This window comes from Natator depressus, chromosome 10 (genome assembly GCF_965152275.1).
Source record: "Natator depressus isolate rNatDep1 chromosome 10, rNatDep2.hap1, whole genome shotgun sequence".
Taxonomy (NCBI): domain Eukaryota; kingdom Metazoa; phylum Chordata; order Testudines; family Cheloniidae; genus Natator; species Natator depressus.
The window spans coordinates 37,885,254-37,913,000 of NC_134243.1; the positions used below are offsets into that span (position 1 = coordinate 37,885,254).

The 27,747-nt window shown below is 42.8% G+C and overlaps 1 protein-coding gene across 2 annotated transcripts in view; it reads left to right on the forward strand.

Moving 5' to 3' along the window:
- Positions 1-22,389, forward strand: part of CRAMP1 (cramped chromatin regulator 1) — a 110,416-nt gene extending 88,027 nt beyond the window's left edge. For both annotated transcript variants that reach the window (XM_074965789.1, XM_074965788.1), the window contains exons 14-21: positions 4,072-4,153; positions 4,956-5,060; positions 6,311-6,489; positions 7,197-7,277; positions 9,851-10,088; positions 12,827-12,991; positions 15,920-16,065; positions 17,694-22,389. In XM_074965789.1, coding sequence (XP_074821890.1) covers positions 4,072-4,153; positions 4,956-5,060; positions 6,311-6,489; positions 7,197-7,277; positions 9,851-10,088; positions 12,827-12,991; positions 15,920-16,065; positions 17,694-17,858 — 1,161 coding nt within the window. In that variant the 3' untranslated portion in view covers positions 17,859-22,389. The remainder of the gene's footprint in view (positions 1-4,071; positions 4,154-4,955; positions 5,061-6,310; positions 6,490-7,196; positions 7,278-9,850; positions 10,089-12,826; positions 12,992-15,919; positions 16,066-17,693) is intronic.
- The last annotated feature ends 5,358 nt before the right edge of the window (positions 22,390-27,747 follow it).

Here is a 27,747-nt window from a genome sequence, read left to right on the forward strand (position 1 = left end):
CTGTGGTGGGGGGAAGAGGGAGAGACCCCTCTCCTTCCCAGCCTCAGCTCCGTGGCTGCCATGGCGGGGAAGAGAGGGCACATCCATCGCATTAGAAAGGTAAGACTACTGATATTAAAATATGAGTTGTGGGCTTTTATTTGTAGAACAAAAAAAAGTTAATTATTAAGTTTGTTTTAATATATAGTGCTTTTATCCAAAGCACTTTACAATAGTTAGCTAACGGTACAAACAACATTTGGAAAGATCATTAAATGGTCCACTGAGACCCTCAGCAATTTTCAAGTGGTCCGCAAAAAAAAAGTTTGAGAACCATTGCTCTAGGGGACTCGGAGACTGCTGCACTATCAGTGAGACAGGAGCTGAGTTTGACTTCACATCTATCTCTGGATGTTGTCCAGATGGAATTTCAATGCCATGGTGCTTTGCAGAGAAAAGAGGCATGTAGCTTACATTCCCTCTCAAACAGAAGCAGAAAGGGTTCTTGCTGTGTCTGACTGGCGTGTGCCCACATAGTCACTGCCAGGGCCGGCCCACAACATCTTGGTACCTGAGGCGGGGAGCTCAAATGATGCCCCCTCGCTTGGGCCAAAAATTTGAAAGGTCTCAATTCTGCCTTCTTCCTGTTCTTCTCCTCTCCTAGTGCTCTGCTACCTACCCCAATAAAGGAGAACTAACAACTTAAAATGCCTTGTTTAAAATTTTAAAAAGAAAAAAGAAAAGGAGTACTTGTGGCACCTTAGAGACTAACCAGTTTAACCTGAAACCTGTTAAAATTTTAAGTAACACTTAACTTTCAAACGCCTGAACAGCAAAGGTAACTTTTCTTGTATGCATAGTAAAGACTGGCATTTTTATCTGTTTGAATAATCAAAGTGGTGCTTTCCGTACCTTCTTGGTTGCAAAGATTTGAACTGCTTCCTGAAGGTCCACAGCCTGGGCCAGTTCATGCTCTATTGATATGGTTGGAAGGCCGACCATCCTCTCCTGTGTCATTGTGGAGCGTAGATGTGTTTTTATTAACTTCAGCTTGGAGAAGCTGCGTTCTCCACTGGCAACTGTTACAGAAAGTGTTTAGAAGTATGCGCAGATCAGCAAAAGCATTTGGAAAGAGGGTGCTCATCTTATTTGTGTACATATATTCCAGAACAGCCTTTGGAGTTGATCCTGCTGAAATGTATCTTGAAAGGGCTTTCAGTTCATCACCTAAATCACTTGCATCAATATCGTGCATGTCATCATGTGTCTCTAGTGCCCTGCATTGCTGGTGTAGGTCTTCTTCAGGTATAGTGAGAGTTTCGGAATATCATACAACATCCCAAATATACTGCTGTGTTCCTTGAGCTGCATGAAACGTTCTTCAACTGACTGTATTGCACAATCTAGCACCTGGTTAAAAAATTCAACTTTGAATTGTTGTTTGGGGTCTCTTATGGGATTATCCCGTGCCTCGTAATCAAAATGTCGTCCTCTTCAGTGACTCTTGTATTCTTGAATGGGTGGGAATATAGCTTCAGAGTGAAGTTCCTCTGCCAACTTCTGTGCATTCTTCAGAATGTTTTGAAATCCCCCATCTGACCGGTAAGACTGTAGGTATGACTTTTTGCTTTGTCCAATTGTTCCATTGCTCCAGATATAGCAAGGTCAACACCTTGGAGTCTCTTGCTTACAACATTTACTTCAAACAGTATGCCACAACACTAAGCCACACAGAAATTTGAAGTTGTGCATGTTTCTGGTGATTCCATTCTCCGCTGCCACTGTTCTCCCATGAACAGTTCCTGTCATAGCATTATCCTGCTTAATGGCAACTATGGTATCATCTATCTTCCCAATTTGGTGTTTGATAGGCTTTACTGCCTCCACTTGACTCTTCCATCGTGTGGTACTCAGTGGTTTCAGTGTCAGAGAGTATGTTCCCAGGTTTGGTTCAAAATTTGCCATCGATGAGTTGATGCAGAGAAAAATACACAGATACTTTGAATTACATTAAAAAATTCAGCAGCCTCACTAGAAGCTGATGCTGCATCACAGACCACCAAGCTCAATGAATGAGAACTGCATGGGACAAAAAAAGCTCGAGGGTTTAACTCTCGGATCCGTGTCTGCACTGTTCTGTTCTTTCCTCTCATGTTGGCACCATTATTGTAGCCCTGACCTCTCATGTCAGCTTTCATAATTCCCGTATCTTCCAGCTTTTTAAGAAGCACATTTGTCATACCAGCTCCTGTAGTATCATCAGTGTCATTAAATTCTAGAAAATGCTCTGACAGTCACCATTGCAGGGACATTTTCACTAGGTTCTGTTGTTGTTGTTACAAAACGCACCATTAAAGTCATTTGTTCCGTATGGCTGATGTCAGGTGTGCAGTCCAGAATAACAGAGTAATATCTTGCTGACTTCAGATCTGCCACAATCTTCTGTTTGACTTTTGTTGCCAGTAAACGCATGACCTCATTTTGAATTGTTTTTCCAAGGTAGTGGTGTGTGTACATTTCTTGGGTGGTGACTCTTAGATACTCCTGGAGTACAGCATCAAACTCGGCCATCAGCTCCACAATTTTAAGGAAGTTTCCATTGTTTGGCACATACAGCTGATCTGAAGTGCCACGCGGTGCTAGGTTTTGGGTAGCAAGCATTCTCACAATGACAATGAGCCTTTTCAGAACATTTTGACAGTAAAGAGACTCTGATGCAATCTTCTCTTGATGCTGATCATCTATGGTGGCCTTTAACCTTAGTCTCATCTCAAGCTCTTTCCACCTGTGGAATGCTCTCCAGTGATTTGTTGCCTTCTCATGGCAGATTTCTAGCTAGATTTTTCCAGTCCTTTGTTCCTCTAGAAGCCAATATGTCTGGAACATTAGACTGGAAGAGTTTGCAACAAAAACAGTATGCAGCATTCTGGGTTTTTGAGTACATAAGCCATGGCCTCTCCTCTTTCTCACCATTGGGGATTTCACACCAGTAATGTGTTGGATGGAAACTTCTATTTTCATTGTCTTTGGGGAACATGAAGTTTTTCACTTGCTGTGGCCCATGCAGTACAAGGAAGTCTCTCAGGCTACTGCTCAAGCGGGTCCACAGTCCTGGATCATCTAGACTTAAGGAACTAAACTCAGCAGCAGCTGTTTCTTGCTCCTCCACCACGCTCTTCTCTGATCTACACTTTTTCTTCAGGAATGTGCATGGTTACATCCATTTGAGATGGAGATATGGATGCTGCAGTAGCTGCCAGGTCACCTGCACTCTGACTAACTGGAAGATCAGGCATCTCCTCACCACTGTCATCCTCACTGGGGCCGGAAGGCTCACCGTGAACATTTGTGTGTCTATCTCAGGAGAGCTCCTTCCTGCTTAGGTAGAAAAGCTTCCTTTGCTTGCTTTCTTTATCTGAATGCTGCCCCAGAGGGGCGTTTTCTTCTTTCACTCATGACTGCTGTTCTGTGCCAGCTATAGTGGCTCTCAACACTCAATTGAAGGGGACAAATAAGCAGGTTGGTAGCTGAGTGAGGGAAGATATCAGTGTCTTAAGGCCAAATTGGCTCCTACTACTTCAGTTGACTGCCTGTTCGCCTCAAGTGGGTTCAGGGAAGCAGCAGGAAACAGGAAGCTCCCTGAGAAGCTGGTGTTAATCGGTTCAGGCTCTTGAGGGTGGTAGAAAGGTACATAAGAGGTTGCTCCTCCTCCTCTCTCTCCCTGCAGCTCCTGCTGCTTTCTGTTATTCCCTCTCACCTTTTCTCCTTCCTGCCTGTTATGTCTCCTGTGCCCTTCTTCCTCCAGCACAGCACTCCACCATATCTGTGCATCTAGAGCAGAGAGAATACATATGCACCAGCAGTAGTATTCTACACTTTGGGTCCTAGTGCCGCCCCCCCCCCCCCCCCCAGTCTGGCACCTGAGGCGGCCGCCTCAGTTCGCCTCATAGTAAGGCCAGCGCTGGTTCCTGCTGTACTGATATTCAACTCCTTATTCTGTAAGGTATCACAACTGCAAAGGGCACTATATGAAACCAACTCACTTTGTTCTGTTTTTAAATTTGTTTTGGTCTGTTATCTTCCCCCATGCAGAGAACACTGCTCCCCAGGCCATCGGGAAATCCGTCCCAGCATGTCTGCTCCTTCTCCATCTTATCCAACTCTTCCATAACAGGTGAGTCTGCCCTTTCTGCATTACAGAATGAAGATCCATAGTGGGAATATTAAGTTGTGAGCTGATACTGGGATGAATTAGAAAGGCTCTTTTACCACTGTGTGTGGTGAGGAGTGAGGGAATAATCTTTAAAAGAAAGAAAAAAATCCGTTCAAAACCACAACCATTCACCAGTTTAGTTGAGTCATGTCCCATGGGGTGACAAGCTTCTGCTTCTTGATAATTTTTACATAGCTTGTAATCATTTCTCCTCAGTTTCTCTCCCTCTTTCCTAATCCTAGTTCCATGGAGTTCTACATAAAGAAACCGAATTTGTGGGTGAAAATACTGAGCCAGGAATTCTTTTCCTTAGAGAGTAGTCATATTCAACTTTACGTTAGGCTTTTTCTAGCGTCAGAATGTTATATGAATTTCATATGGTGAAATAAATTCACTGACCAGTATTTTGTCTGCCATTTGGCCTTTCCCTCTGGCCTCTTCTTGCGTATAGCACTGACACAAGTTAATTTGCATCCCACCATGGATCTCAAAATCAGCATTAGAACCTCAAGGTTATTTTAATTGGAAATAATGGCATGCAGCTGTGGTTACATGCAGTATTGCCATTGTCTTGCCTGGCAATGAACTGCTGATTAGCTTGTGCTACTACTATTTGAAGTCTTAATTTCATCACTGCTTTCAGTGTCAGCTTAGTTTGGAAGCTGCTTAAAATTCCCACAGATCTATTTAACTGTGCAGTGTTTTGGTTTAAGGAAGATGTCCAGTTTTGGCTCCTTCTGAGATTTAATTCTTCACTCTTTAGGGAGAGGTTCATTTCGGCCAATCCAGTCTTCACTGACTAAAGCTGCTGTTTCTCGACCCATTGTGCCCAAGGTTCTTCCAACACAAGATACCAACCACCTGTCCAGTAAGTCTCCCCTCATAAAACTGGCATATTTTGATTTCCTGCATCCAGGTACAAATCCTTGGTGCCTTTAAAATGTTTTGCTTGTTTTTATACGTATACTTTGCAATACATAAAAACAGTTTGCACCACAATAGGTTTGGAGAGACTTGCTGTAGGGAAGGGGAGTGGGCAATGATGACACACTCCAAACTAATATCACATACCATGCTCATATCCTAACACTTGGCATATGGATGGATGGATGGATCTATGGATCTGAACCAGACCCAGCATCATGAATCCCCTGATCTCTGGGGAAAGTTAGAATACAGACTTTGTGGCTCACATTCAGCTCTGCATATGTATGTGTTACATTTTGTTCTAAGCCCTAATAGTTTATCCACCAAGACAAGATTTGGAATACTGGGCATGGAGGGGACTTCACCAGTGCCTCCTTTTCTACCCTGCCCCATAATAAAAGAACATGCCTCTTAACTAAATGAACTGGTAGTGAGAACATGTAACCAGGAATCCTGTTTCATATTGTGTGTAGTTGGCCTGGGGAATTCTCTGCCACAGGAAGACAGTTAAATGTTGTAAGTTGTGAAAGAGCTGGATAAGCTTAAGTTCCCTAAACGCTGTGTCCTGTGCAAGTTAAAAAGCAGAGCACAACTTTATGCTTCAGAGAATAAGCTGATCAGCTAATATGGAGAAATCTTCCTCCCTCATGCAGAATAACACAGCTGGCCAAGTGTATTATGGGTTTTTCCTCCAACAGAAATATCAAGCCTAGGCTGCAGCCAGAAGCAAGGTACTAGATGAGACTGTTATGCTGGTGTTATAGCACCTCTCTCAAACTATAGGCACTTCCCAGAAATTACACAACTAACTGCATTACTGCAGAATTTTTAAAATCATGTGGACAAACAGCATATCTGACATGTAAATACTACTAGGAACATTTGTGGAGGAAAAACTGGGATACGTCTTTTAAACTCTGTTGAAGTGCAGTACAATGGACTTGGGAGTGCCTTAAGGGGACAGAGTGGAAAAATGATAAATATTTTGCTAAAAATACTGCACCTCCTAAATATGGACAACAAGCATGTCTGCAGGATCTGAATCAACATTACCACTTCTGCATCTCTATGCTTATGTTAAGATTTAGCTACATGGCCTGATTCAATTCCTCCCCAAAAATATTTATAGGAGAGATGGGCAGTCAATGAAAGCAAAGATCTCTAATATTTTTTCTCTCTATTTTACCAAAGGTGCTATTGACTTGGCAGCTAAAAGTGCTGGTATTATCCCTGGCAGCCCCTTGCCTGTCCTGGATTCTGAGGGCTTGTCAGGTGTGTCTCCGCTGTCTCCAGACTGTGTGGCTGCAGTGGTCACAGGGCAGGAGTCGGCCAAGGCAGATCAGATTGGAGGCTCCATTGGCACAGTAGGGGTCAGTATCTCTTAAATAGGCTTGTCAAAGCATTCATAATTTCCTTCGTTTTGTGTAAGAAGCCAACATCTGTATTAATTGTGAATCTGTGGTCAGCTTCCTCCTGAGACTTGTTGGATGGATGCATTTTTCAGAGCAAGCCTAGCCCAGGATGGAGTGGGTTGGTGGGTGTGTGGTGTTCAGGACCTGCTGGGAGAATCTAGGGAAACAGGCACTGCCGTGTTGGAAAATAAGTTTCCATCCTGCTGGGAGGCTTACAGCCATGCAATTTCGGTCTGCACTCCAGAAGTCTGAAGCCAAAAGGCAAGGCACCATTTGAGAAAGATGCATTGAGTAGGGAATTGTGGGCACAAGAGAGTGCTGGTAGTAAACAGCTTTCTCCTAATGTGACTGAATATTCACATGGGTCTCCGAGTGCCTGTGTTCTGATTCCAGCTGCATCCTCTTTCAGGAGATCACTTTATAAGTGGGAGTTGTGATGACCCTTACTGTTTCCCTTATCTATACCTAGAACAGGTGTCTGTGTTCACTACCTCCCTGGGATGGTGGTAGAGAGAGCAGTATCCCTGAGATCCCATCTTAGAAGAGAGGATAAGGGGGGAAATTGTGGCAAGGATGATCATATGTGCTTGTCTCTTATAGCTCCTGCTAAGTTTGCTATAATTGGTGTATAAGTGTGACTCATGTAGTCCCTTTTGCACTTCTAGGGTTCAAGCAGTAGGTGTCGGGTTCCTTTCATTAACCTACCCACACAGCAAGGGCAGGAAGCGGTCTCTGATGGATTCCAGGTACAGTATGAGCCGATCAAAGTGCAGCTGCATGAAGTTTATAGCAGTGGTGTTCTTCACACAAGCATTATTTAGGGACTCATATTCCAGTGCTGTCCTTTTACCATGCCCCCATTTTCTAACCATTCTTGCAGAAATAGTCTGCAGGTCACATGGCTCTTCCTTCAGCCATCAGGGTAATTGTTCTCCGTGACTGTTACTGTGCTGGAATGGAAGTCTCACAGGTTGCTGTAGACAGCTGCTTATGTTGTGATTTTATACTACTCTGCGAGTGGAAGAGCAGAATGAAACTGACAAGCTCTGATCTCTGAAGAGCAAACAGATCTGGTTTAATGCTGCGCTTGTGCATTGACTGGTACAGTGGAGGAGTGTAGCAAAGCAAACAGGTACCTTTATACTACACCAGTCTATTTTAAACATTGTCTGAAGGGAAAGTAGACCCCAGGAACTGAAATAAGTATTACTCCTGGGGGACTTCTGCAACAAAAAATTTAAAATTCTGTGCACGATAAAAAAATTCTGCATATTTTATTTGCCAAAATAACATAATATAATCAAACTAGTTTCAGTTATTTTGGTAATTTGTTTCAAAATACCTGTCAGCAAGTATGTCTTTAACAAAACAAAAAAGATTCCCCCAGCGAGTAGAGAGTTAAGGAAACCCCTATGACAACTCAGTTCCTGTTTCTCTGTTATGTTTTTGTTGTGTGCCTCAGTCTGGGTGTGTCACACGTGCCAGGTGGGCACATCTTGCGGGGAAACTTTGCCCCTCTGGTCTCAGACACCCACACCCCCTACTCCCAGAGCCCAGCCATGGGGCACCCCATAGCACCCCTTATCTACCAGAGCCCAGGGATCCAGAGAGAAAAACAGCCTGATGATGGGTCTCAGGCTTGTATGGAGTTTCTGCATGCTGCCTCCTTCCTTCAGGACATGATGGGAACTGCAGCTGCCTAGAACCCTCCAGCTCTTACCCCCCTCCCCCATGGGGTCCTGTATATGTGAGCTGGAGAGCCAGGTTCTGCTGAGTCCAGCAGCCCCTAGTGGTGGCCAGCAGCTCTGCAGCATCAGTTCTGTGCGGGGAATGAAATTCTGCACAGAACATTAATTCTGCGCAAATTCTGCATTGTGCAGTGATGCAGAATTCCCCCAGGAGTAAAGTATGCATTCTGGCAGTGCTGTCACTGTGTATCACTGCAGGAGGAACATTATCCAATAGTGTGATCTTGATGACAGTACTAGTTGCATAACCAAATCTTCTTAAGAGAAACACTTTGCTTTGGGTCTAGCTCATGGCAAAAGATCTATCTGGCTTTAAGATTAAACTCGATAAGTTTATGGAGGAGATGGTATGATGGGATAACATGGTTTTGGTAATTAAATATTCATGGTAAATAGGCCTAATGGCCTGTGATGGGATGTTAGATGGGGTGGGATCTGAGTTACCCAGGAAAGAATTTTGTGTAGTATCTGGCTGGTGAATATTGCCCATATTGCCCATATGCTCAGGGTTTAGCTGATCGCCATATTTGGGGTCGGGAAGGAATTTTCCTCCAGGGCAGATTGGAAGAGGCCCTGGAGGTTTTCCGCCTTCCTCTGTAGCATGAGGCACGGGTCACTTGCTGGAGGATTCTCTGCTCCTTGAAGTCTTTAAACCATGATTTGAGGACTTCAATAGCTCAGACATAGGTGAGAAGTTTTTTGCAGGAGTGGGTGGGTGAAATTCTGTGGCCTGCGTTGTGCAGGAGGTCAGACTAGAAGATCATAATGGTCCCTTCTGACCTTAGTATCTATGAATCTATCTATGGCTAATTATAGAAGCAAGGATTGTTCGATGGATGTTAATTTTATAACCTCAGACTAGTCTGGTGGCTAATGCAACTTCAAACGTGATGTTGAGACACACTTCAAGGATATATATGGGAGCACTTAATGGTGCTTCAGTTATTTTAGTGGAAGAAGATGTAGGGCTCACTTTTGGAGTGGAACCTGCTGGCTGCAGAAGTCCTCAAGAAAAATAATCTTGTTAAATCAGGGGTGATCTCCAGGCAGCTGCATGTTTCTCAGCTGACAAAGCCTGATTCAATATTCAGCTGTTAAGAATGGTCTTGTAGAATAATGGGACTCCTCTCATTAACTCTTTCACTGGTTTCAGTTGTAGAAGGTTTCGGAAATGCTCTAGTTTAAATCAGTTGCATTTGAGTGTGATGCAAAACCCAACTTTTGTCAGGCTGTTGTGGAGGGTATGGGCTGAGTAGTGGGATGAGTATGCTTGTGGGCTGTCCTTTTGTGTGGTTTTCAGTTTTTGATAGGTGTCCAGAGCATAGAACCTGTAGATCTTTTATTCTTGTATGAAAAATACAAATATTTCATCAGGTAGTTGGACTGGTGGAACAGAGTATGCTAGGAATCTTTTCTGCTTGATTTTTATCCTGCTTCTGTTGCATCCAGCTGTTCTTCTCTTTCAACCCAATGCTCAGGCTCTCCGCAACGCATGATCTGTCTGTTGTAACTTTTAGAAGTGTCCAAGTCGTATGCAAACTAATGACTCGTTCATTCTCTGACTCTTACAGCAGGACACATCAGTCCTTTCTCTGTCAGAACTGTCCAAGACCCCTCTCCAGAATGGTCTCTCCACTCCTCCTCTTCCTCCATCACAGGCCTCCAGTACGCATCTGTGTCCTCCCAACGTCTCTGCTCTGCTGGATATCTCTCTGCCTGGGCCACCTGAAGATGTGCTTTCTCAGGGAGAACCTGCCACTCAAATAAGCGACTCTATCATTGAAATCGCTATCAGCTCTGGTCAATACAGTAAGACTAAGTCAAGATCAGGCATTCTCATTACTAAAGTTAAAAAAATGCTATTAACTGCAGCATGTTCTAAATATCAGAAAAACCCTTATTAGGAGGCATCATCATGGACTTAGTGATATCCTTTGAGAAGTTAAATTGTGCAGTTCCCCTTTTTCTTAACGAGTCTGACTGCATTTTAAATTAATGTACATTTAAGTTGTTGCTGGCCTAGCAGAGAGTTTTGGTAGCTCTTTGAACTTACTGAACAGCTCTGCAGCAGTGTCCTCCATAGCTTACTAAATAGTAAGGACCAAAATCTTCTCTCTGATCTCCCTCTGGGTTACCTATTGATTTCAGTGGTAGCCCTGTAGACACACGTGAGGAGGGAATATGGCTTCTTACATATTATTTAAGTGAATTAGGCAGCCTTTTGGCCAGTGATACCATGGGTCTTCATAAGAAATGATTTTTTGAACTTAGGTCATGTCTACGCTTACAGTGGCACAGCTGTACTGATACAGCTGTGCTGCTGTAAGAGCACTGTTGTAGCTGCGTTATGCCGTCAGAAGAGAGTTCTCCAATCAGCATATAATAAAACCAGCTAAATGAGCAGCGGTAGTTATGTTGGCAGGAGAGCATCTCCCGCCGACAGAGCACGGTGCACAAATGCGCTTATGCCAGCAAAACGTATGTCACTCCACAGTGTGTTTTTTCACACCGCTGAGCGACAAAAGTTTTGCCAATATAAGTGCTAGTTTAGACATGGCTTAAGTATTGTCTTCCAATCCTTCATTTAACCCTGCAGAAACATGGCCTTGGTGGACTATACCGTGACTTTCATATGAAAGAGATTTCTTAAAGTAATAAATATGCAAGCGAATGGAACATTTATTCCCATCTCTCAGATGAGGAAAACTGAGACAGAAGTTAAAGTGAACTTCTGCTCTAAAATAGTATTCTGTAAAAATACAGAGTATTGAAACAGTGTTTTTTGTTAGACAAACACCTGTCAGGAATGGTCTAGTTATTACTAGCCCTGCCTTGAGGGCAGGGGACTGGATTAGATTATCTCTCGAGGTCCCTTTCATCATTGACTTCTATAATTCTATGTTTGTATGTCAGTATTTCCAGGTAAAATTTGCTCAGTTTCCCAGGAAAAATATGTTTTAAATTTGGGCCTGCAAATTCACCTTGAGATCTGAGACTCAAACTGAGTTCTTTACTTCTCCTGCATCTTCATCGATAATAAAGGTCAGTGGGGTTGCGTAGTTTGACCTACAGCATCTTTAGTATCTGTGAGGTTACAGAAGAAGGAAAGAGCCATTTCCCAGGGTGACTTTGTAGGACTGACATTTAAAACATCCTGTTACTGGTCAGCTGAGCAAATTTGATCTCGAAATGTTGATGTATAATGAACATAGAGCCCCATCACATCACTTTTTGTCATTTAAAATGCCATACTAATTTGAGTTGCCCAAGACCTGACAAAAAGTCAGTGTCAGAGCCTGAAACTCAAATTTTGGATATTGCAGATACCAGAAGTATTATGGGTTGGGTTGTAAGGAGCCATTTAGTGTAACTGAAAATGCACTGAGATCTAGTAAATTAACTGTGAAGTCTGCAGCATGTACTGAGAGGTGAGGGACGCAGTTTTAAAACAAGTCAGTCAAAACCTCCCTCAGGACTAAGCGCCCACCAGTACTTGGCATACAAATCTGGGTTTAACTCTACTTGTTCAGATTTTCAGTTCACCTTTAAAGTGTTGCATTAGATTGAATAATTGTATTGTTTCTCATTTGTGAACATGCTTTATGATGTAATGGTGTATGCTTCTAAAAACAATATTCTTTATGCAAAAAAAATTTTGACATCAATTTTTAAAAATTTACATCTTGGGGCATTTTTTTTAAAAAGAATTGTGGATCTGAATTCTGAGCAACTTGGTGTTCTTTTTCCAGATGTCTGGCTAGCCCATCAGAACCCTACCCTATGGGGCATGCAGGAGCGAGTTAGGTCTCATTACCTGGCAGTCAATAAGGGCCTAAACGTCTTCACCAATTATCTTTAGTAGAGAGACCCAACACCCAATTATCTTTAGTAGGATATAGCGTCAAATGGTCTTTCACACTATGGTAATTCTGTGCCACTTACCCAGTTGACCAACTGTCCTCTAAAGAGTCTATATTTTCAGTTTGCTTGTAGTTTCTTTAAATGAGTGTGGACAGTAGCTTCCATCTTATTTCCTTTTCCCACAGAAATCTTGACACACCTGGTCCAGTTAGGACTGAGCTAAATTGGGCCTTTCAGATCCCCACCTTCCACTATCACACTCCTCCCTCAGGAAATTGCACTGCACCATAGCTAAATTCTTTCATCAACCAGTCAATATCATAGAATCATAGAATATCAGGGTTGGAAGGGACTCCAGAAGGTCATCTAGTCCAACCCCCTGCTCGAAGCAGGACCAATTCCCAGTTAAATCATCCCAGCCAGGGCTTTGTCAAGCCTGAATATCCTTAAGATGAGTTGGTTTAGGACTAAATCCAGTTTCCCTTACTCCACTGAGTAATGCCATTGTAGTTCAGAATAAGTTGGTGTTGGTTGATTCTCTGTACAGTGGCATTCATTCTAAGAGTATTATGGAGTGCCTTGCTTCCAGTTGCCTGAAAATGTGTTGAACACCCCAAAGTACTTGAAGTTGTCCTGGTGGCTTTACAGAATTGACTCAGTCAGTGATTCTTTGCATTGGCTTTCAGATGAAGGTGTTTCCCTCTCCCCTGCGAAACTGAATGGCAGTGACAGCTCCAAAAGTCTTCCATCCCCCTCCAGCAGTCCTCAGCAGAACTGGATTGCCTCTCCGAGCCATGACCCACAGTGGTACCCTAATGACTCTACCGACTCATCTCTCAGCAGCCTGTTTTGTGAGTGTCCGTACACAGAGAACTATGATGGAGGAATGGTCCTATCTTTTCTAAAGAGCTTCTCTTCACCCAGCCCCAGTCCCTTGACTTGGAGGGAGTCCCTGGAAGAGAGTAAACTCAGTAGGATGTTGGAAGACTTTTTCCCTTCCTTCCCACCTTCCTCTCTAACTGGAATTGTTACCCCTAGATGGACTTAATTTCATTCAGCCCAGATTTGGAAGTCTGCTCCTGAAATAGAAGTTGCTCAACTGGCACGGGGCAACAGCATATACCTTGGAGCGAGTAACTGAGACCTTTTGTGGTCTGCTAGGTTTTGCAAGTCAGACTCATCTTTTAGGTTGAAACATTTTGAGTGTTCTGCTAAAACAGCAAAATGATGCAACCAGCTCTTCTGTTTGGAACGTGTAGGTTTCATTGTATGCGTGGTGCATAATTCTAAGGAGGTGAGAGAATTGTTTTTTCTGACTTAGCTCAAAAAATGAATAGCTGTGTGGCTAGTGTCTCCAGTGTAATGTGTGTTTACCTCCTTTGGGCTGAGGTGATTAGTTGATTCATTTGGCAGCCTGCTGGTAGTGCTCATGCTAGTAACTTCTTATTCTGAGGCAGTAGAGGAGAGAGATGGCTTTAGATCTGCTTTGTGCTAGGTTTCCATATACCTCTCCTCCTCCTCCTTCAAATGTACAACTTCAATACACCTACTTGCTGCTAAACAACAAAGTAAAAGAGGCAGTGAGAGGTAAAAAATGGAAGTTAAAGTGGAAGTTAAATCCTAGTGAGGAAAATAGAAAGGAGCATAAACACTGGCAAATGAAGTGTAAAAATACAATTAGGAAGGCCAAAAAAGAATCTGTGGAACAGTTAGCCAAAGACTCAAAAAGTAATAGCAAAAAAAATTTTAAGTGCATCAGAAGCAGGAAGCCTACTAAACAACCAGTGGGGCCACTGGATGATCGAGGTGCTAAAGGAGCACTAAAGGGGGATAAGGCCATTGCGGAGAAACTAAATGAATTCTTTACATCGGTCTTCACGGCTGAGAATGTGAGGGAGAGTCCCAAACCTGAGCCATTCTTTTTTTAGGTGACAGATCTGAGGAATTGTCCCAGATTGAGGTATCATTAGAGGAGGTTTTGGAACAAATTGATAAATTAAACAGCAATAAGTCACCAGGACCAGATGGCATTCACCCAAGAGTTCTGAAGGAACTCAAATGTGAATTTGCTGAACTACTAACTGTAGTCTGTAACCTATCATTTAAATCAGCTTCTGTACCAGATGACTGGAGGATAGCTAATGTGACGCCAATTTTTAAAAAGGGCTCCAGAGGTGATCCTGGCAATTACAGGTCTGTAAGCCTGACTTCAGTACCGGGCAAACTGGTTGAAACTATAATGAAGAACAATATTGTCAGACATATAGATGAGGAAGAGTCAACATGGTTTTAGTAAAGGGAAATCATGACTCACCAATCTAATAGAATTCTTTGAGGGGGTCAACAAGCATGTGGACCAAGGGGATCCAGTGGATATAGTGTACTTAAATTTTCAGAAAGCCTTTGACAAGGTCCCTCACAAAGGCTCTTGACACAAAGTAAGCTGCCACGGGACAAGAGGGAAGGTGCTCTCATGGATTGGTAACTGGTTGAAGGATAGGAAACAAAGGGTAAGTATAAATGGTCAGTTTTCAGACTGGAGAGAGGTAAATATTGGTGTCCCCCAGGGGTCTGTTCTAGGACTAGTCCTTTTCAACATTCATAAATGATCTGGAAAAGGGGTAAAGAGTGAGGTGGCAAAATTTGCAGATGATACAAAATTACTAAAGATAGTTAAAACCCAGGCAGACTGCGAAGAGCTACAAAAGGATCTCTCAAAACTGGGTGACTGGGCAACAAAACGGCAGATGAAGTTTAATGTTGATAAATGCAAAGTAATGCACATTGGAAAGTATAATCCCAACTATACATATAAAATGATGGGGTCTAAATTAGCTGTTACCACTCACGAAAGAGATCTTGGAGTCATTGTGGATGGTTCTCTGAAAACATCCACTCAATGTGCAATGGCAGTCAAAAAAGGGAACAATGCTGGGAATAATTAATAAAGGGATAGATAATAGGACAGAAAATATCATGTTGCCTCTATATAAATCCATGGTACACCCACATCCTGAATACTGTGTGCAGATGCGGTTGTCCCTTCTCAAAAAAGAGATATATTGGAATTGAAAAAGGTTCAGAAAAGGGCAACAAAAATGATTAGGGGTATGGAACAGCTTCCATATGAGGAGAGATTAATAAGACTGGGACTTTTTAGCTTGGAAAAGAGACCGCTAAGGGGAGACATGATTGAGGTGGATAAAATCATGACTGGTGGAGAGAAAGTAGATAAGGAAGTGTTGTTTATTACTTCTCATAACACAAGAGCTAGGTTTCAGAGTAGCAGCCGTGTTAGTCTGTATTCGCAAAAAGAAAAGGAGTACTTGTGGCACTTTAGAGACTAACAAGTTTATTTGAGCATAAGCTTTCGTGAGCTAGGGGTCACCAAATGAAATTAATAGGCAGCCAGTTTAAAACAAATAAAAGGAAGTATTTCTTTACACAACACAGTCAACCTGTGGAACTCCTTGCCAGAGGATATTGTGAAGGCCAAGACCATAACAGAGGTAAAAAAAGAACTAGATAAATTCATGGAGGATAGGTCCATCAATGGCTATTAGGCAGAATGGGCAGGAATGGTGTCCCTAGCCTCTGTTTGCCAGAAGCTGAGAATGAGCAACAGTGGATGGATCACTTGATAATTACCTGTTCTGTTCATTCCCTCTGGGGCAACCGACACTGGCCACTGTTGGAAGACAGGATACTGGGCTAGATGGACCCTGAGTCTGACCCAGTAGGGTCATTCTTATGTTCTTATGCTTTTTCTCTCTATGCAGCAAGTTTCATCTCCCCCGAGAAGGGCCGGAAAATGTTGCCAACTCCTGTTGGAACTGCTAGTGGCACCTCCTTATTGGGACCCAGCCTGCTGGATGGAAACTCACGGGACTCTTTTGTGTCTCGCTCTCTGGCAGATGTAGCAGAGGTATGTGGTCAAATCACATCAGGCTGTATTTGCACTTGAAATAATTACCATTGAATGGGCCTCCTTGCTTTCCTTTTTAATAGTATTGTTCATGTTACTCATTATATTTCCTCTGGATACTTATGGCAGATGCCAGGCTTTACATTTAACAGAGCAGAGAAACAGATTTACACGGAAGATGCAGAATGAACTGGTGGTATGTTCTGCATGAGTTGCTGTGTGAAACTCTTGTGAGCAACCTTATGACTTCTGCCTCACTGGCTGGTCGAGATCAGGTCAATTTTATAGATCAGCAGTTCTCAAACTTTAGGAACCCAAGGGACCCCCATTTTGATTTAAAATTTTTCGGGGACCCCCAAGTCCCCGGCTCAGTCCCAGGCCTCGTGCCCACTGCACGCCTTCCCCCAAGGCCCCACCTCTTCTCTGCCTTCTTCCGCTCCCTCCCCTGAGTGTGCCCAATTTCTCCCCCTCTCTCCTAGCACCTCCTGCACACCAGGGAACAGCTGTTCAGTGGCATGAGGGAGGCACTGAGAGGGAGAGGGAGGAGTTGATCAGCGCAGCTGGATGCCCCAGGACATGATTCTGTCCCCTCCCCTGAGCATGTCTCATCCCCGCTCCTCCCCCTCCCTCTCAGCACCTCCTGCATGCTGCTGAACAGCTATTCCCTGGTGTGCAGGAGGCACTGGAAGGAAGGGGGAGGAGTTGATCAGTGAGGACTCCAGTTTGAGAAACGCTGCTATAGATTATATGCTTTGAACTCAGCATACAGGGAGTTCTAGTCCAGCTGTTCTCTGTACCCTGATCCATGGAGCTGCAGCAGGACTATGCTGATGCAGTATACATCACTGGCTGTTATAACTATGCCTCCACTCTGGATAGGGAGGTGAGGGAGTGAGCGCCTTTATGCGACTGCAGCCTCCAGTCCAACTTTCTGTCAGCAAAGACTGCCAGTTTTTGCTGGAGTGAATCAAGCCTATGTTAACTCAGAGCTCATAGCATTGTACTTGGATAGAATTTGACTGACCCAGTGTAGTCATCTGGTTAACATTCCCTTCAAAGAGAAGGTGATATGTGAGCCATTACTTTAGGCAAGCTGTCATGTTTTTTGCGGGGGGAGCCAGCCACAACAGTTTAATAATAGTCTTAACAAAAACAGTGTTCTGAAAGGTCTGTCATCAAGGGTCCTGCAGAAGGAAGTCTTCTTTATGTATGGAACAGGTACAGTGCAGGGAGCAGTTGCGCAAGCTTACCTCACATCACTCTGCCAGTGCATCTCACTGCTGATCTGGAGGGTGTGTTGGCATGTCCCATTCATTCTTAAGCTCTTGGTTAAGGTGGCCACAGACATACCAATCTGAAATTTTTTGTGAAGTGGACACTTGTCAGCTAAAATTGGACTGAGGCTACTAATTCATTTCAGAGAGGCCACTGAAGAGCCAGCAGTTAACTGCTGAGCTGGGCTGCATTGGAACAGATGAATTGGAGGTGAAAATCTTATATTTTCCTATGTGACCCTGATCTCAGCTTGTATTATTTGGTCCCTTAGCAGTCACAGGCAGATATTACTCTCTCTAACCCAAATGAATGAGACAAGCCTCTGCTGACCTTTTTTCCTATCTGTCTTCTAGGTGGTGGATTCCCAGCTGGCTTGCATGATGAATGAGAACAGCATAGATTACATATCTCGTTTCAACGATCTTGCCCAGGAGCTGTCAATACCTGAGCCAACCCGTAGGGAAATCCTCTTTGATGGAGGAGGAGGCGGCCCTCCAACTGGTGACCTCTCGCAGTGAGCATAAGAGACTAGGAGGCTGGTGGAGACTGTTCAGCTTAGTGGAATTTATTGTACTAGATCTGAGAGGCAAGTTGAGGATATGCAACTGAAGTCCAAATGCCGTCGACCGGTGCACGCCTTTCTAGAAGAGCAGCGTTGTCTTTAGAGTTTTGAAGAAGTATCTGCAAGTCCTAGAATGTGCAATATGCTGGGAAAAATGTAACGGGGAACATTATTACAGGGAGTGATGTCTGCATCAATGATCTAAGATGGTGGATAAATGCGTTTGAGGTGGTCCTGGACTTGTACTTTTGACATGGCCTAGGCAAGAAGCTTGGACAAGAGTATGACTAGAAACTTCTTCAACTTGAATCTTTTTTTGTTTGGTGATAGACATACCATGATTTGGGATCCGCATTGAAATTGAGGGGTGGAGAGAGAGGGAAATGCTTTTTCTACTCATATCTTGAAACATACTGCTTGGCAAGATTGTCGAATCAGTCAAACTGAAGTTTCTTGCACTCTCCTGAAAGGCACCGTTACTCTGCAATGCTTGTGCTGCCATTTTATAAAACATTCTGTTTCTTTGGCTACACCTTGTATATTGAACATTCCAGTTGGGCAGATGCCTGCATACTTGTTTTGGGGAGGATGTAGGCTCCCCTACATATTCAGTGGATCCCTGCGGATTTTTCTTGTTTTTTAAATCCTACCCTACATCTGTGATTCCCTCCTTCTGACTGAATCTACTTGCTCCTTTTAGTAGGTTGACACAGGATTCTTCATCGCATTGGACAGTGCAGTGGGTCATCCCCCACCAATGGAAGTTTGTTTCCCTGGAAGATGGTTACTTTCCAGGAGAGGAAACACTGCAGAAAGGGGTTTTCCTGGAATCACTCTTAAAGCTTTGTCTTAATAGGTTTTGGTTTTGTTAGGAAACCTGTATATCACCATCTTTCTTCACATATATGCCAGATCCAGCATCTCACCGGGGATTCTTATGGGAGAGGAGATAGGAAAGAATAATGTTCATATAAAGGTATAAATAATATTTTTAAACTAAGTTAGATTTCAGCAATCTTATGTCTTTTCAAATGAGGAGGCGAGGTGTCAAGTCTCATTTTAATCTGACCTCTCCACCCTGTCCTGCCCTACCTAGATGATCTGTGTACCTCAGGGCATCATTTTTCATTGTAGTCCCTCCCTGGCACGATGGGTCCAGAAGTTCCCAGCTAAGCTGTTGTGCATTTCTATGGTATAGTGTTTTAATGCCTGAAAGACCCAAGTCCTGATATCAGTAGGTCCAAAGGAGTTCTGGTAACGTTACTTCCTTTACAGATAGTTTTCCTTTTGTTTCTAACAGCTCAGGATACATCCTTCTCCTATTTCTTTTCCCATCAGTGTTGAAAAGGATACTTTTACTGTGCCTGTTTTTAAAGCATTATCTGCAGCCTCTAGTAAAAAGATTCCCCTTGACTATTTTAGGTAGCTCTGAAGCTCTCCCAGGAGCTAGTCCTGTATAAACTTCAAACTTTTATATACATAGCTGTTTGCTAATTAATAAAACATAAACCCCTCTATCCTTAAGGCCATTATCAGGGCTTCATTTTCTCAACTTGCGCTATGCTTTGGATTTAGTTCTACCTACTCCTACAAAGCATTTGATTGGGAGTCTTATTAAAATGTTGCCCACAAAGCACTGATTGGGCATATGATGATCCCTGTCACTTTACCCCCACCCAGTTTAGACATTTTTGATATTGGTTGGTATGTTCTTTGCTTTGTGCTTCTCTAGCTTTAAGAGAGAATTTAACCAGTTTTCTGATATTCATACTCTGTGACCCAGAGCAGGTTTATTTACCTCCTTCCCTAAGACTTGGAGGCCACTCCTTTGATTCATGCTGTAGGATGCCTTGTGTCTGGTTGCTTCGTTCTTCTCTTGGATGTGGGAATCACCTGCCCAGTTAGACACAGCATTCATACAATCGGGTATTCCCAGCAGGGACTCAGACCTGCATCATGAGCAAGCAGTGGGTCAGCACACTAAAGGGGGCAGATTTCATACTAATAAGCTAACTCCCTGCTTTGGCTTTAGATCACCTGGGGTCTTTCCTCTCAGAACATGCAGTCTAAAATCCTATCACAGTTTGCAGGGTCTGATGCAGTCTTAGAACACAAGCATGTTTAAAGTTGCCAGCCAAATCTACACCTAGTCATGTATATTTGTTTCTGAAGGGTTCAAACTTGGTAGAAACCAGGATTTCCATTAAACCCAAGAATCCCACTGTCTGAATCTTTCCAGTGATTGTTGTAGTTCAGATGTCTTTTAGTCCAGTCTTTCTCAAAGCAGCAACTCCAGGTTTTGGCTACCCATGTTAGTAATGCCATCTGTAATTCTCCAGAATTACTTCTGCTAACTAACAGAGGCTTCCTAGTATAGATGTGTCTGGATTACCAAAACATAATGACATTTAGCACATGTAGAAGGAGGAGACGTGACCAGTTTTAGTCAAGTGCAACAAATCTGAACCTTCAGTTGGTTTTTATGTCTTAAATTTTGAGAAGCTACCCTTATGCTGGCAAGTATATTTGGTTACTTCAGCCTTCCCCCACCCCCCAAAATAGATATTGATAATAGGACGGATGTCACATTGATCTTGTGAGCACTCTTCCCATAAGCGGGTCTAGATTATGCCAGCCCTGTTGGAAGTGAAGGGCATGACATTTCAGCAGTATCTACTTATGTCTGTCGCCAGAATGCAGGGAGCTGTCTACAGCCCATATGCCTTGCCACAGGAACAGAATTGTTACAGGATGAATCTCAATGTAGTCGATATTTGTAATGGCCCATGAGGCCAGCAGATTTTAATATCCTGGACTTCTCAAGGCAGATCAGGAGCACTAGGTGGGGAGGCAAATATGGAGAATAGGCAGAGCCACCTTTCAGCACCCAGAAATTTTATGGTAAAAATGTGCTTAGCATCGGCTTTTAAAAAATTCTTCTTATAAACGCATATTTGAACATCCTCTCCTCTCCCCATGGTCTCCATGGCCCCTTCCTTCCCGCCTCTCTTCCTGATCTTTTCAGTGCACACAGAATACTCCCACCTGCTATATCTGTTCTCTGATTCAGGAATGTTATGATACCCTGCACGTTGCATCGTAATAGCAAAACCCAAGCAAAACAAAGTTTCTTGGCATCAGGGAAAATTTTAAAACAAACTTAGATCATAATGATAAATTCATATCAATAGAGAACTTACTGTCTTCGTGAAGTTGCTTGTACACACACCTTGGGCGTACCTTTCTCTAGGAATTGGTGGATCTCTAGCAGATGCCCCTTTGTATTCTGGACTTCAAGAGATTGTACTTAGGGCTGCCATGGGGAAAGCTAACATCTTGTTTAAAGTAGAAAAATAAAATTTGAATTATGCTATTTCAGCTCCTCCAACATGACTAAGTAACCAGAACAACTTTGGTAACCATTTCAGCTTTTCCTGAAAAGATGTTCAACTATGTTGCTAGTCAGCTGTAGGCAGGATTGTTTCAGGGGAGTAACACTTACTCCGTTATTTTCATATCTTCATGAGGCACTGTGAGGAGGCTGGGAGGGGGGAATGGACATTGACAACCTGGCCTCCACTTCTGTAAGTTCCTGTAAAGCTTGTGCTCTGACTTAGAGTTTAGTGTTATTTTCTTGACCTCAGTTGTTTGGCAAGCCTGTGAGCGTACATGGAATGATGTAACTGGTTTCTTTGTATCCCCTTAAGTGGGATGTTGGAAACATGAAACTTGTCATTGTAGTTTGGTTATAAAGCAATATTATCTCCTAAAGAATATATCTGCCCTTTTTTGTACCTGTGCGCTTAGTAATAGGCCACCTACCAGGGCATCAGATTCTGCTCAGCCAAACAATTCATTCTGTCCTTCATCACTAAATCTACCAAGTATAGGAATTTTAATTGTTTTCTAAAATGGCATTGTGTAACTTTTTTCTTCACACCCTTCTTATTTATATTTCTAAATTGAATTAAATAGCTTGGATCAAACATAATCTACAAAGAAAGCTCATCTATTGACTACCAATCCCGCAGTGTAAATTACTGTTGCTTTTTTTTTTTTTTTTTTTTTTTTACGCTCAAAAGTCAGATGCATTTGTAAGGAAAGTATTGCACTTTTTTAACCTTTTCAAACCTTTAAATCTCCTGAGTTCACAGTGATTTATACATGTTAAATAAGTGAAACCTTGGCAAGCACTACGGCAATAAGTTATCATTAGTTACTGAAACGTGATAACTGGCTTTAGAGCTTTTGGTTTGGCAGCAAAATTTATTGCTGTTTCTTTTAATAATAGTTAAGCCATATCATCTAAGGTTTTTGGCTTGTTTGAGATGTGAATTTGTTTTATAGATTATAAATATACATATATAGTGTATGTATAAAGCAGAATGCCTGTCCTTTCTGATTTTTTGTACCATATTGTAAATTATATTATTTATTCTTTACCAATTTTGGAAAAAGATGTTTTGGTTATTTAATATAATATACAAAAGCTGTTAAACTTCCTCTGTTTAAATTTCCAGTTCAACTTGTAAAGTTTTTATTGTGCATAAATACATACTAATACTTGGTCTAACTGATGGTCAGTTGTTTGTTACGTGTGCAGTTTCTGCCTTGCAGTCTCTCATTAAGTTTTGGGTTTTAACCAGTTTTTACTTGGTAGTGACTGGTGATGCTCCCATTGGAAACAAATGCGGTTGAGATTTGTCCTCAAAATTTTAATTCTTGGGGTGAAGTCCTGGCTCCATTGAAGTGAGTGACAAAATTCCCATTGATTACAGTGGAGCCAGTATTTTTCACCGCTTATTTTTAGAAGATATTGGTGAGAGAACCACCTTAAGATATTTCTGTATCTTGCAACTCTCCTCCCCACTCCTATCTGTCTTAGCAACATAAGTCCTTCACTGTGTTCTGTGGACAACTAGAGGCCTCAAGGAGCTGTCTAGTTACATGATACTGCCTCTTTTTCCACCTGCCCTACATCACACTAAAGACAGTTGAATGTTACCTTCATAATATTACTTTTCCCACATATAAGCAATTGTTGTAGTTGCCTCAGGATGTTAAGCAAAGCTGATGAATGAGAGGGGAGGTGGAATGTTCAGGTCGGAATGGGGGTAGGTCAAATGTCTGAGTCACTAAGGGTTTGTCTAGATAGAGGAATTTAGGTAAATTAATCCAGATTAAATAAAATTGTAAATCTAAAGCACATTCATTCAATCACATTAACACCTGTGTGGGCACTCATTTGGAATTAAAATAGCCTTAATTTGGTTAAACTTAATTCTCAGGAATAAAGTTAAACTGAATTAAAGGCATTTTAATGCCAAGTGAGTGCCCATATAGGGTCTTAATGTGGTTTAATATGCTTTAAATTCACATTTATGGTTAATTTGGATTAATTTTTCTGCATGTCTCAGTGTAAAAGTGCCTTAAACTATGTTCCATTCTACAAAAAAGTTCAGACTCCCTATAAAGACATTTCTTGTTGCTCTTAATCCTTGCTACCCTATGTTCTTAATGTCATACCTGCAGTTACTCAGTTTCACAATGTGGAGCCATGTAATTGAGGTATTATTTTGTTTTACACCATCTGAACAAATATTCCAAAAGCTCCAGATTTTATTTTTTGGGGCAGGGTGGAAGAGAATATAAATAAAAGCTAAAATTTTTATATTTTTCCTTTTTTAATGCTTCCTTGTCTTCCAAAGAGGCAAACGCGCCTCCACCAGGTATTGCAGAGAAAGAAGAGAAGAGGACAGCTAACTTGATGGTGGGGCTGCATAAAGCACCAAGCCTGTGTAGTAACTGCACTGGTACCTGAATTCTATTAACAATGTGGAAAAATAACAAAAGCCTAGGCAGTGCTCAGGTAGATGAGGACAGGGAAGATCTTCCATTAAAGCAACCCACTGGTACAAGCTTCCACCAAAACTACTTCCAGCATCTTAGCAACAAAATTGCCTGTGACTTACTGCATGGATACAGTTACATTTTGAGGTAGTTTTTCATATGAAACAAGGTTCCTTGTGATATAGTTACTCTCCTGCCTACTCTGTCAAATGTTCTTTACAAAAGCAGTGATGGGGCTGCACTTCTAAGCCTGAGAATTTAATGGCCAGATAATAACCTAGTTTAAACTACAGCTGAAGCAATTCTAGGTATGCCTTTTGTGTGTGCATTTAGGGTGGGTGGGTAGGGAGGATCTTCCAGTGGATGTGACCCTGACATTTTTTGTGGGGAAGGGGGATGCTTACAAATCTATTCTTTACAGTAACTCTATCTTAGAGTTGCCCTCTGCTGTTTCAGTTCATTTTTTTTAACTGACAAGTGAAAGTGGAAGGTGTGATGTTTTATGAAAATATGCTTATGAGTGTAAATATCATGTAACTGGAATATGCTTTATGCAAAAGGTCTCCTGTAAGGTATCATTACAAAGCTTATAATCTACTGAGTGTGTTCATCCTATTTGTATGAATGTATCATTCTAGTATCTGAAGCTAGAAATATGAAGTATTACTGTGAAGTCCTATTGTAACTATGCAAAGTGTGGTCCATTAATGGTGGCTTGGAATCTTGGTGGCTCCCATTAACTAGAACAATTGGTTGTAAATGGCTCTGTTTACTTGTAAGCCTTCCTGTATTTGTGGGTGCCAGCCAGTGAGTAATAAAGTCTCACAGACATGTGAACATGTCACATGATACTGGAATCCATCTTAAACCTGGGGCTTTTCCATTTAGAAGGAAGGGTGGGAACCAAGAGAGAGATAAAGGATTCCCGCCTCGTGCCAAAGATCGAAAAGGGGGTGGAACAGAACAAATGGGGCTGCCAGTCATGAGAAATCCCCTTGTTACCACCTGAGCTGGAACTAACAAGAACTGTACCATGGGAAAGGATTGGGCCCAGACTAAGAAGGAGTCTAGTCTGTGTAAGAAGCTTATTGGAACATCTCTGAGGGTGAGATTTACCTGTATTCAGTTTCTTAAATGTATTATGCTTAGACTTGCGTGTGTTTGTTTTATTTTGCTTGGTTACTTACTTTCTTCGGTCTGTTATTACTTGAAACCACTTAAATCCTACTTTTTATAATTAATAAGATCACTTTTTTGTTTATTCATAATACCTGGGGGAGCAAACAGTTGTGCATATCTCTATATCAGTGTTATAGAGGGTGGACAATTTATGAGTTTACCCTGTATAAGCTGTATACTGAGAAAATGGATTTATTTGGGGTTTGGATCCCATTGAGAGCTGGGTGCTGGAGATAGGTGATTTGCTGAGCAGTTTTTGGTTAAAGTCTGCAGCTTTGGGGGCGTGAACCAGACTTGGGTCTGTGTTGCAGCAGGCTAGCATGTTTGGTGCAACAAGGCAGGGATCTGGAGTCCCAAGCTGACAATGGAAAACGGGTTCAGAGGTAATTCCAGCATTTCAGGTGACAGCCTCCAGGGGGTCTCTGTGACCGAACACGTAACAGTGGCATAGTCGAATAGGATCTGTGCACAGCTGATTGCCTTGAGACACTGGTAGTGATTTTAAGTGAGTTGAGTGTGGTGGCTGGAGAACAGACAAAGTGGTTACTGGTTTGTTACTTTCTGTTTGTTTATTTCGGGTGAGGGAAATAAGCACAAGAAAGCAGGAAAATGACTACCAGTGAGGCAGCTACAAAACTAGAGCTGGCCAGACTGGAAGAAGAAGAGAAGGCAAAAGAGCATGAGTTTCAGATGAGGCTCAAAGAAGCAGAGGCAACCAGGGAGGAAGCTCCTTACAAAAGAGCCATGGAGTAAAAAGACAAAGAGCTTGAAGCCCAGAGCCTAGCACAGCAAGATGCTCAGGAGGAGAAGGAAAGAGAGAGGCAGATAGCCCTGGAATTAAGACAGAGAAATACAGGCCCAAATTGAGACCCAGAAGCATGAACTGGCTGTAATGGAGTGGAAGAGACAAAACCCTTCAGCAGCTGGTTTCACTTCCCCAAAAATCCACAAATGGGTATGATTATGCCTGCAGTATGGTGAATCTAGTGATATTGCCAAATATTTCATCACCTTTGAGAGACTGCACTCTCCATGCGATTCCTGAATATCAAAAGATGACCACTTTGGTGGCAAAATTGACTGGGAGAGCTCTGGACATACTCAATAAGATGCCTATTTATGACACTTCAAACAATGGTAAATTTAAGGAACTGGTTTTGAAACTATTTCAGATTACACCTGAAACCTACAGGGTTAAATTCAGGACTCTTAAGAGGGGATCTGGATTAAGTAATGTGGCCTATGTAAATGAATTGAGAGATTTATTAGACAAGTGGGTGAGGGGGAAAAAGCATTACAAGGTTTGAAAAAATGTGAGATTTAATTACTCAGGAACAGTATTTGTGGGACAAAAAGGTGTATGCAGTGGAGAAATTGGCTGGATTTGCAGACTCTTACGAGCAGTCACAAGCTGCAATTAAACATAAACCACTGGCAGGGGGTAGACGGTTCGTGGAAAGCAGAATCACCGTTTTACCCCTCAACACAAGGAGGCTGGGCATTCACCTCCCTATTTCCCTATTACTCGTCCCAAGTCTCCTGTACAAGCAGAGGAGCCCAAAAGGTGCTATCATTGTAAGTCCACTGAACACCTGAGGAATAAATGTCCTTGGCTGAGTGGGAACAGGTAACTCATGAAGCTGCTGTTTCTCAGAGCACAGGGATATCCCAGGCTACTGCCTCTTTCCACACAGGATTTGTAAAGGTTGCTTCTACACAACCAAGTAGTGAGCATATGCATGCTGTTAAACTTAATGGCAAAGTGCTCCAAGGCTGAAGGGACACTGGTGCAGAGGTTTCTGTGGTCAGGAGAGACCTGATCCGGAAAAAAGGCAGAATTATAATTGGTGGGAGGTTACAAAGTCCTTGCACCTTTAGCTAAGGTACACATGGAACTGGTGATTTGGAAGCTGAACTGACTGTTGCAGCGGTGGCACATACTTTTGCACCGTTTCTACTGGGGAATTATTTTTTTGATGTGGCAGAATCTGTTCCAGGGTTTGTTATCAGCAAGAAGTAATCTTGTCTTGAAAGCCCCAGAGGGGAGGGTAAAGTCACAAATGCTGCTGGGGAAACAGGAGAGTGTCTCTTTAATTCCTCGGTAGCAGCAGGGATGGTCGTAACTGGTTCCTGTAGCCCCAGGACTCAAGGCAAGTCCCAGCGGGAAGAGCTGGATAAAGCCAGCTCCTGTCCTGTGATCATCTTCCAGGGGGAGGGGGATGTTCTACCTTGTAACAGGGAGGCCTTCCTAGCTGCTGATTGCCAGGAAGTTGCAGGTCAGCAGGGGATGGGGCCTGCCCTGGGGTGCACAAAAACATGTATCCCGGAGATGGAGGTTGGGGTCCTGATGACCGCTGCAGTGGGAAGAGACCCCAAGGGCTCAGAAGCTGGAAGCAAGCCCAACCTGAGTGAAAGGGAGAGGGATTTTGCTGGCCAGTGAAGGGTCTGTCATAGCTGGTAGATGTGAGCCCACAGCTGGATCAGGGTCACCTTCCCTTTTGGGGTATACAGGAGTGTCTGTCCCCAAGGGGAGCCCAGAGACAAAAGTCCAGATGGAAGGAAGGTTTGCCCACCTTTTTGTAGAAAGGCTTTTCCCCAGGAGGAGGGTGAAGGATCTGCATCTAAAATGCCAGAGCCCTCACCTATGGATCAGGTTTTGAGGGAAGACTGGGGGTCAGATCTCCTGGATGGGAGAGTTCACCCAGCTGACCTGTTGGCAACAAAGAGTGGGGTGGACATGTGAACATGTCACATGATACTGGAATCCATCTTAAACATGGTGCTTTTCCATTCAGAAGGAAGGGTGGGAATCCAGA